Source organism: Talpa europaea, assembly GCF_964194135.1.
Source record: "Talpa europaea genome assembly, chromosome: 15".
NCBI classification, from domain to species: Eukaryota; Metazoa; Chordata; class Mammalia; order Eulipotyphla; family Talpidae; genus Talpa; species Talpa europaea.
Window position 1 is genome coordinate 81,749,785 of NC_140083.1, and position 11,054 is coordinate 81,760,838.

Below are 11,054 nucleotides of genomic sequence, written 5' to 3' on the forward strand. Positions count from 1 at the left end.
CCAGTTCCTAGCCCCAGGTCTCTTGCTCATTCAAGGATCTTCTCAGCACCTCCATGTACCCTCTCTGGTCAAATGAGAATGTTACATATTGTGTTACTTCAGTAATTAATATTGTGGGTTTCTCACATACTGGGACATTATTTAAACAGGGAAACAGGCGAATACAAATAGATGAAAATGAAGTCATTTCTTTTCTGACACATTTCAATACAACTAGTAGAACAAAAATCTTTTAGTCTCAAATAAGAACTTATAATACCCAATCTTACTCACTTTTATATGCACTTGACTTTAAAATATTTATAAGAATTTGAAAAGTAATAATGAGTGAACTGTATGTTATGTGAATTCTATTTTGACAAGGCCATTTAAAAAAACCAAGTCTAGAACACTGTATACAGGAAACTAAAATTAATGTAAAAAATAATGCAACGGGCCTCCCCGGTGGCACAGCGGTTGAGCGCTGGGTTGCGAAGCTGCCCGCAGCCTCTGCAGCGCCGGTTCGATTCCCGGCTGCTCCCCGGCCACCAGAGGAGGGTCCCACATGGCACGCAGATCTCTCCTGCCGCCCGCTGCTCCCCTCAGCAGTGTACTTCAGTCCTTCTGCCTGCTCTGCTCCCCGCTCTGGCTCTGGTGAATTCTCTCACCCTCCCGTGCTTCTGACTGTACCCAGTGCTTGTATAAACAAAACAAACGAACCAGCAAACAAATAAATAAAGCATGCCTCTATTAAAAAAAAAAAAAAAAAGAAAAGAAATAGAAGAAGACACAAAGAAATGGAAAGACATCCCCTGCTCATAGATTGGAAGGATAAACATTATTAAAATGGCCATCCTACCAAAAGCAATATACAGATTCAATGCTATTCCAATCAAAATTTCAATATCATTCTTCAAAGAAATAGAACAATTATTGATGAAATTCATATGGAATCACCAAAAACCCCGAATAGCCAAAGCTCTCCTGAAAAAAAAAAAGAAGGGAATGAAGTTTATTTTTGTGCATGGTGAAAAGTAGTGGTCTAGTTTCATTGTTTTCCTTGTGGTGGCCCAGTTTTCCCAGAATCATCTGCTATTTCTTGATATGATTTTCAAACTCTTTGAGCGTAGAGATGTTATGTATCATTTAAAACACTTCACTAGGAACTGGAATTCAGATACTTAATATTTGTCAAAGAGCTAAGTACTTGGAATGGTACTTTCTCATTCAATCTTCACAAGAAACCCGGTGGCTAGTATTATGATCCCATTTTATAAATTAAGAAAACGAGGTTTAATGAGATTCAATCAACTGCTCAAAAATTACACAATTAGAAAATAGGGGAGGTCAATACGCCAGTTCAGGATTCTGATTTAAACCCAATCTTACCTACCAAAATGCTGACACTACTCTCATGCATTTGTGACTTCTCTGGTTTCCTCTTACCCAGTCACTTTGCCAGCTCTTTTCCACCTAATCCTGTAAAAGATATTCATTCCACTAGTATCAAAGGCTTATTCCAATCACTGGCAAATCCTATATTAGCTCCACCTTCTGGTGTTTCTTTCATACAGATTACCGAAAAACCTTCAGTCTTTGCCTTATTGTAGTTTACTCTCAACAAGATAGAGTGATCTTTCGAATATACAAGTCAGAACATGTCGTTCCTCTACAAACACCACCCCCCCCCACATATACACTGGTTTCCTACTTCATTAAGGGTAAAAGGCAGAGTCTTGATGATCACCTATTAAATCCCTTAGAACACTCCGCACACTCCTTCAAGTCTTTCTTGATATTTCTCACTATGGCCTTCTCTAGTCACCTTATTTGAAATTAAAATAGGGCCTCCCCAGTGGCGCAGCGGTTGAGCACTGGGCCGCGAAGCTGCCCGCAGCCTCTGCAGCACCGGTTCGATCCACGGCCACCGGGCAAGGGGCCCACATGGCGCGCAGACCTCTTCTGCCGCCCGCTGCTCCCCTCAGCAGTGTACTTCGGAAGTCTGCCTGCTCTGCTCTGCTCTCCGCTCTGGCTCTGGTGAATCCTCTCACCCTCCCGCACTTTTGAATGTACCCAGTGTTGTATAAATCAATCAATCAATCAATCAATCTTTTTTAAAAATTAAAAAATTAAATTAAATTAAAATACCCTTCTCAACTGTACTCCCTATCTCCCTTTCCTATTTTTTTAAGGTTTATTTTATTTATTTATGCATACAAGAATTGGGGTGCAGACCAGAGGTGGTAGAAGTGAGAGGATTCACCAGAGACAGAGTGGGGAGCAGAACAGGCAGACTGACTGAAATACACTGCTGAGGGGAACAGCAGGTGAGACAGGAGGGGTCTGCTGTGCCCTGTGGGTCAGCTCCCTGGCCGGGGATGGAATTATATGCCCATGTGGCAGTGGCTGGCGAAAGCCTGATAGTGCTGACTTTAACCCCTGCCCCAGGTAGGCCCTCCCTTTCCTATTTTTTACTAAACACCTTTATCACTATTTGACATACTACATGAATATCTGTATTTGTATATATTTACACTACTTTACATATCATTAAGGCAGAAGCCTCCCCCCCCCCAATAAAATGTAAGTTCCATGACAGCAAGAATCATGTCTGCGTTTGTTCGTTGCTATATCCCCACCACCTTGTGGTAGCCAGCACATATAGGCACCCTATAAATTTTAAATAAGTCCCAAACCTTTACCATCAGCTCTCAGGTTCTGAGCAGCAGACCACATTTTCAAGTAATTATTTCAAAGACCCATTAACCTCGGGGCCTCCCTGGTGGCGCAAGGGGTTAAGACGCAGCACTATGAAGCAATCTGCAGCCTCTGCAGCACGAGTTCGATCCGCGGCCAGCCAGAGAGCAACCCACATGGCGCAGCAGACCTCTCCTGACTCAACTGCTGCTCCCCTCAGCAGTGCATTTCAGTCACTCTGCCTGTTCAGTTCCCCACTCAGTCACTGGTGAATCCTCTCACCCCCTGCATCTCTGGCCTGCACCCCAGCTCTTGTATGCATAAATAAATAAATCTTTAAAAACAAAAACAAAGACCCATTCATCCCAAATTGAATTGATCTGCTCTTCTACACAATAATGGCTCCTTAGCTTCCTTCTAACCTAATGGTACCACTATTCAAACCCTGGCATCATCTTTTATTCCTCCCACATCGAACTCATCTATAGATATAGATACTTACAATTCTGTATCTTAAATTTCTTTAATACTCATTCCCATTCTATTAGCCACTACTACCTTTTCCAGGTGTTACTAAGTTTACTCACTTAACAAATAGTTACTACCCACTGTGAGTGAAGCATTATCTTAGACAGAAGGAAATAATCACAAGCAAAACAAAGAGCTCTTGTCCACATGGAATTTAAAAAGTAGTAGAGGAGGGCCTCCCTGGTAGCGCAGCAGTTGAGTGCTGGGTTGCAAAGCTGCCCACAGCCTCTGCAGCGCCGGTTTGATCCCTGGTTGCTCCCGGCCACTGGAGGAGGGTCCTGCATGGCGCACAGACCTCTCCTGCCGCCCGCTGCTCCCCTCAGCAGTGTACTTCGTCAGTCTGCCTGCTCTGCTCCCCACTCTGGCTCTGGTGAATTCTCTCACCCTCCCATGCTGACTGTATCCAGTGCTTGTATAAATAAATAAATAAATCTTTAAAATAAAAAGTAGTAGAGGAACAAGATAATCAATGATCATATAAATACTGTTTGATTAAAAAAGAAAGGACAGGGTCCCTTGAAAGCATTTTAAAAGCAGCCTGTGTGTGTAAATAGGGAGAAATTATCCTACTTAAGGGTTCCTTGGGTAAATGATGTTTGACTGATACCTAAAGGACAACTAAGAGTTAAACAAAAGTTTGGGGCTGGGAGTGGCAGTTATGTATATAAAAAGTTGACCAGTGCTTGCCACATAGTAAATCCTACCCGTTAGCAGTCAATGGACACTGTCATCCTGAGGAATGAAATAAAATAAAGCCACTGTGGTTGGAGCGTGAGAAACTAAACTGGTGAAAATAGGAGGGATATAATTAAAAGGTTTTAAGCAAGGGAGTGACTGCTATAATGAAAATCCGATGAAATTTTTCTCCCTTCAGTCCCTCATCCTTTCACAGTGAAAAGAAGGAACTGATCAAACCCTCCTTTCAAATTACCTTTGGAAATTCTTCCTGTATGACAAAAGCCAAATGCCTTACAAAACTTAAATATCACTCCAATCTGCCTTTAGTCACATAGTTCACCTACTTTCCTTTGTAAACTATCTTCAACCACCAACAAATATGCACTTTATGCTTCACTATTACAAAATCTCATTTTCAATATACATGATATCAGTGCACATTTCTTGTTTTTTTTTTTTCCTGCAGTAGTCCCTTTTCACACTATTGATTGGAAATCTGTGTGCCACAGATACCACAGCTGAAGGCATTTTTATCCACAATTCAGTCTCAAAATTTTCAACTGTGATAGAATGACGTTACTACAGAACCTTCAGGAATGTGCAGTGGATATGAACTTACATATCAACTCAATATATATTTTCCTCCCTATTTCAGAGCTTGTCCTTTCTTCTAAGAGCCCACACTAAAGTCCTAAATTCTCTTTATAAAAATGGAAAGATTAATTTAAAAAGAGTAAAACCCTAAGTCAACCCAAAAGTCAGGATCATGCCATCAAGATCAACAGTGAAATCAAACATTAACTGTCCTGTGAGTCGGAATTAAAGGCACGGGTTCTTAATTAGAGCTCAATGGACTCCTCAGGGCTACAAAGTTGTTTTATAAAGCCCCTCAAATTGCATGCAAAGTATGTGTACATGCCTTTTTCTGGGGAGAGGGTCCATACCTTTCATGAGTTTCAAAGATATCTGTGACCTCCAAAAGGTTAAGAGGTGCTCTAGAGAAAAAGCAAAGACAAGCAATGGTGATTAAGAGAGTGAATCCTTTTCACCCTGTCAGGAGTGCCTCCTGTCCTCTTAGACTACAGTACCTGAAATCAGACCAGAGGCTATAAAACAAATTTAATACAGACCTGACAAAGATTGTACGGGAGGAGGAACTCCACAAACCAACACAAAGTTCACAGAGACAAGTCACAAAATTGGTGACTTAACTCCAGGAGTTTAAAAAAACAGGACTAATAGGAAGACAATATTAGAGCTCCTATTCAAAAATTCCCTTTCTGTATATGCTTCATAATACATAGCAGTATAGCTAAGTCCTCACTTAGCTAGATGGACAGGTTCTTGGAAACCAGAAGGCAGGTCCTGAATAGGTGATTTCAATCAAGATAAGCAGTGAGCCTGTTCTGTTCCCCACTCTGTCTCTGGTGAATCCTCTCACCCCCCCCAACCTCTGGCCTGTACCCCAGTTCTGGTATGCATAAATAATCTTTAAAAAAATGATAGGCAGTTAAAAAGGATGTTTATTCAAGGACCTACTATGTGGCAATACAAAATTCATGTAAATGGAAGTATAACTGAGGTCACAGGCATACTAGGATACCGCTGAGATAATCTGCGCACTTCAGTACCACCAAGTCAAAAGAAACTCCAGGAGGGCCTTCCCGGTGGCGCAGCGGTTGAGCGCTGGGTTGCGAAGCTATCCGAAGCTATCTGCAGCCTCTGCAGTTCCCCGGCCACTGGAGGAGGGTCCCACATGGCACACAGACCTCCCCTGCCGTGCCCACTGCTCCCCTCAGCAGTGTATTTTGTCAGTCTGCCTGTTCTGCTCCCCGCTCTGGCTCTGGTGAATTTTCTCACCCTCCCGCGCTTCTGACGGTACCCAGTGCTTTTATAAATAAATAAATAAATCTTTAAAAAAAAAAAAAAAAAAGGTAACTCCAGGATAACATAAAAACCCATCAGTAGAGCTGAGTATCCAAGAGTAAGAAATCTATCAGCTCTCACAGACCAGGCTAACTGGTGTCAACTAATAAGCGACCCAAAGGGCCTTCCTCCACGCTTATTTCCCTGACCATTTCTTTTAAAGCTCTGTCCGCTTGGAAAACATTCGTTTCAGCTCCAGCAAAATCAGCCCCGTTGTCCAAGGTCCCCGGGATGATGTGGCCCAGACACGACCAAACATTTGATGGTAAAACTGTTGTAGAGCAACCCCGATACAAAACGGGGTGCCTGACTGTGGGGTCCACAAAGCCTGTATGGGATTAACTCAGGACATCATTTCCCCCTAGCAAAACTACCTGTGAAGCCACACGGGCAACTAATTCACCCTCAAATAAACTACTCTCTTCTTTTAGGAAAATAATAGCCTAAATGTGAGAACCCTCCGAAGAGTCTCAAAAGACTAAACTTAAAAACAGCCTCCGCGATCAAGAGTGTCCCCCCGTGGTGAGACCAAGAAGCGCAGGGTCCATTCGCGATTCGAAGCGGGGCAGCGAGAACCCGAACCTTGGCATCGTTCTACCCAAATACCACAGCTCCGAGGGGGTTTCCCTCGCGGCGGCGGGAGGGAGGGGGAGGCTGGCGGGTGGAGAAACGCGAGCAAGAACGGGAAAAGCTCCTCAACCTGCGCGTGCTGGGCCTTTACAACCTCTCACGGCCTCCCACATGCCAGGTTCTCTCGGGAGGCCTGGCCTCTGCGGCCTCCCCTCAAGTCTGAAAGTTCACCCCGTGGCCGTAACCTCCAGGTCACAAAAGGAGAGAAAGCATTTTCTGCATCACGCTGGAGTCCGAGACAGCGAGGAAGACACAAAGGTGCCACCATCTGCTGACGGGACTCTCACCTCGGGACCACAGACAGGAAAGCATCAGCCCAGGGAAGAAAAAGGGATCCCGGGTCCCGCATGAGGCACAGAGGAGGAGCCCACTGACGTAATGCAGCTCTGACGAGAAATCATGAGGGAGTAGAACAGGTTGGAGGCACTTAACACACCCTGGCGGGGGAAGGTGACGGAGGATACAGCGCTGAAGAAGGCGCCAAAGTACCAAGCAAGGCTACAGCGAGACCGTGAGGAGAAACCGGGAATTGAGGAAGGCGCACTGGGGGGGAGAAGGGAGGCACAAAAGAAAAGAACTACGGTGGACGCCGGAAAGAGAAGTGGAAAAGCCTGCAAAGAGAGCACGTAAGCAAAGGCGCCGGCCGCCCGGAAGAATCCATACCCCAGAAAAGTCCCGCTCGGCCCTTCCCCTCAGCACGGTACCTTCAGCTTATGGAGCTCCACCGTCTCCGTCGCCATCTTGTTGCCCCTCCACTCCACCAGGCCCCCGCCCGCGGCCTCGCCTCCCGGAGCTCCCGCCTAGGCGCCGATAATCTGGGCTGACCAATCACGGCCAGTCTTACTCCCACCTCACACCATCACCTCTTCCTATTGGCCAGTGGCTGGCGTCGCTCTCTCTTTCCTGCGGGCGGCTTTCCCCGCCTCGCTCTCAAAAGGTGGCACGGAGAGAAGGGCGGGCTTCGCACCTTCTGAACGACGGAAGAGCAACCAATTGCGCGACCCCGTCGCGGTTCGCCAGCCAATGGGTGGCGGCAGCGCTGTTGGTGCTCAGCCAATAGGGAAGCCGCAGGCGGGCGGGGGCGGCTGCTTCCTGGAGACCGCAGGTGTGGAGGGAGCGCGGCGCCCCTAGCCTGACGGGTCCCTGAAACTGGCAGGTAGGGACTGCGGGGGCGCTGGGACGGGGTGCTGAGGGACGTTGGCGAGAGGCGACCGAGCGAGGGGACTAGGCGGCGATTTCTATCCCAAGGGGAAGCGCTGAAAAGAGGCGACGAACGACAGAAAGAAGCTTGGGAGGAGCGTGGGGCAGTTTCAGGGGAATTTTAGCGGAGGCGGGTGGACAAAAGCTGATTTCCCAACTAGGCCTCGTCATCTTTCGAGCTAGCACGGTTTCAGGGGGCCAGTTCGGACGCTCAGAGCCGTCCCGGAGTCGGAGCCAGGGCTCGCGAGACGATGAGCTCAGGTTCTCTTCCTAACTCAAGCCAGAAGCCCTGGGCAAGTGCTTGCGGCGCCCCAGGTCTGGGCGGAGGAACTGGGGTGCTGGTTGCCCCCCCCGCTGTGGTGGGGGGAGAGACCGGAGGGCAAGTCCCAGAGGAAAACGTGGAGATTAGAAGTCACTTTATCGCCTCAGTCTTCCTCACTTGTTTCTTGGTCCTTCCCCAAGACCCTCTTCTGGGAGTGGCTCCTGGTGACGCCTTAACTTCTTCAGAAAAACAAATTGAGGTACTTGCTCCTTGAAATAAGTGCCCCAAGCCAAGGCGTATCGTTAACAGCTGAAGTGCAAGAGTCACAGTAAAAGTCACCACAGTGTGCCTCTTCAGATGTAAAGAGGACGCCTGCCTTTTAAGTTTTCCCCTCAAGTCTTCAGTTTTTCCTTCGTGCAGGATGAGGAAGTTTTCATTCCCAATAGTTCGGGGGATTTTCGCCGTCCAGGAGACCATTTGGGGTAGCAAACTCAAAGGGGTGTTGAGAGGAAACTGAGTCGGACTCCTGCCTGATCCCCCACTGTGGTAGGATGAATGTGGGGGTGGCACACAGCGAAGTAAACCCCAACACTCGAGTGATGAATAGCCGGGGCATCTGGCTGGCCTACATCATCTTAGTGGGACTGCTGCATGTGGTTCTACTCAGCGTCCCCTTCTTCAGCATTCCTGTTGTCTGGACCCTGACCAACGTCATCCATAACCTGGTGAGCACTAAGCGGCACCCTTATACCCACGCAGGCCTTTCCCAGCCAAAACAAGTTAAAATCACCAATTACTTGGGGGTTTATGTCTTTCTTTTGGGAATCTCAACATAATTCTTGAGCTGAAGGACCATTTTCTACCCGTTTTTATCTGCCCTTCCCTCCTCCCAGGCTATGTATGTCTTCCTACATACAGTGAAAGGGACACCCTTTGAGACCCCTGACCAAGGAAAGGCTCGACTACTGACACACTGGGAACAGATGGACTACGGGCTCCAGTTTACTTCTTCCCGAAAATTCCTCAGCATCTCTCCTATTGTACTGTGAGTCCAAGGGGAGATATGGGAGATGCTCCAAAAGCCAGGTACAAAGGTGCACGGGAAAAACTTTAAAAAAGCAGACCACTCACACTGACACTTTAAGATACTGTGGTACACTAGACCTCAATCTAGGGAGAGCAATAAAAAGTGGAAGATGGTAATACAGCATTCCTTGCTGTCTCCTTGGTGGTAGCGGAATGGAGAAAGGACTGAGAAAAACTAAAACATCATGTAAACTATTTTACATTAAAAAATAAAGGCAAAGGGCCTTCCCTGGTGGCGCAGGCGGTTGAGTGCTGCACTGTGAAGCTGTCCGCGGCCTCTGCAGCGCTGGTTCAATCCCGGCCGGCCGGCGAGGGTCTCAGATGGTGGGGCAGACCTCTCCTGTCGCACCCACTGCTCCTCTCAGCAGTGTATTTTATCAGTCTGCCTGTTCTGTTCCCTGCTCTGTCTCTAGTGAATACTCTCACCCTCCCGTGCATCTGGCCTGTACCCCGGTTCTGATATAAATAAATTAAAAAATAAAGGCAGAACTGATGTAAATCAGTAAAAATGGACTGTGGGGAGTGGAAGCGAAAAAGATTCTAATAGGCTGAAACTGCTTCAGCAGTCATTTGCCACATCATCAACAATTAAAAGACACACAGACTTACAAATCTCCAGTTAAAGGTGCTCTCTGATTACTTCCCCAACCCCAAAGTAAATATGGTTAACAGAGGGGGAGTATTTTCAAATATCCTAGGACTACATGCAATCAAACTGGTCATTTAAAATAGAAGAGAAAGTGACTGAAAAGGCATGAATAAGGACAGGGAAGGCTGACTTCACTCAACGTATTTCTTCTCTCCCCAGCTACCTCCTGGCCAGCTTCTACACCAAGTATGATGCTGCTCACTTCTTCATCAACACAGCCTCACTGCTCAGTGTACTGCTGCCCAAGTTGCCCCAATTCCATGGGGTTCGTCTCTTTGGCATCAACAAGTACTGAGGGATGGGCTTGGGGCTGACGCTGGAACAAAGGGCTGTCACATACTGTCTTCTCCATACTGTCTTCTGTATCTTAAAAGCCTGAGGACTGTACCACCTTCCCTAGACTTCAGGGAAGAGAACAGACTGGAAAGTGGGGCTCCCTTGGCCCAGCCCTGCTAAAAACAGGTTTCTTTGAATCAAGAAAGGTCAGGGCCAAATCACTCACCGCCACAGCAGGAAGCCACATTTGGGCAGCTTACTTAGTAATTAAGTTTTTCCATATCTTCCACTCCCTACCACCTTCCAACTCTGTGTTGCTATGTATTTTCCTTATAATAAAGATAATTTTTTTCAAATATGGCTACAATTTGATCATCAGGAGCTGGAAAATGTTTGCGCAAAGGTAGGGCAAAAAAATGGAATGCTGACTTACTGTACAACACTTTACTATGGTATTTCTTGCCCCTCCCTCTCCCTCAGTCCAGTAGGAGGTGCCCTTCACTTTCAGCTTACACTTAGTAAGGAAAGGATTCTCAAATAAGAAAAAGGGCTTCAGCTATATGGGCAAAGAAGAGAGGGAAGATACAGATTGCCAGCTGTATATTTATAGAAAGATAATCCCCTGGCGTTAAATAGATATGTACATACAAATATGAACAAACTTAAAAAAATACAAACCCTTGGATCATAAGGGGGCTGCCTGGAACCCCTACATCTTTCCCCCTCACCCAAGGGCAGAGGGCTTTTAAAAATTAATTAGTTTTGGCCATCCCTGCAGCAACAAGCATAAAGTTGGGTGATTACCCACAAGGTGAAAGTCAGAGGAAAAATTCAGAGTTCCCACTCTCTGAACTCTATATATCTCCAATAATTAGGGCTACATGCTTTCTTCTTCTGTCTCTCAACTAGTATATTGGGATAAAGGAAGGGGCACCTTCCTGGAATGGGTCAAGGAATAAGACAGTCTTGTAATTTAAAAGGGGGGGGGGGGCAAAGTGTCATCTCTAGAAGCAAAAGACAAGACAGAGGCATATAGATCCTAGGGAAAAATACAGTTCTCATACTACCATGGGAGATACTGTCCAGCCCAGGTCCAGGCCCTAGCTTCTTTGCTCTAGCCATAGCCTATTTCTTTGGTATTAT

General features: G+C 46.4%; 2 protein-coding genes across 3 annotated transcripts in view; one reads left to right on the plus strand and one right to left on the minus strand.

Moving 5' to 3' along the window:
• Positions 1–7,178, minus strand: part of SARNP (SAP domain containing ribonucleoprotein) — a gene marked incomplete at its 5' end in the record, with an annotated part of 49,102 nt that extends 41,924 nt beyond the window's left edge. For both annotated transcript variants that reach the window (XM_084255743.1, XM_084255742.1), the window contains one exon: positions 7,143–7,178. In XM_084255743.1, coding sequence (XP_084111869.1) covers positions 7,143–7,178 — 36 coding nt within the window. The remainder of the gene's footprint in view (positions 1–7,142) is intronic.
• A 346-nt stretch (positions 7,179–7,524) lies between these two features.
• On the plus strand, positions 7,525–9,930 carry ORMDL2 (ORMDL sphingolipid biosynthesis regulator 2; the record flags this gene model as incomplete). The annotated part of the gene is made up of 4 exons (XM_084255050.1): positions 7,525–7,594; positions 8,451–8,625; positions 8,794–8,945; positions 9,795–9,930. Exons 2-4 carry the CDS (start codon positions 8,452–8,454, stop codon positions 9,928–9,930), a joined length of 462 nt encoding a protein of 153 aa, XP_084111176.1. The 5' UTR covers positions 7,525–7,594; position 8,451.
• Positions 9,931–11,054: the final 1,124 nt, after the last annotated feature.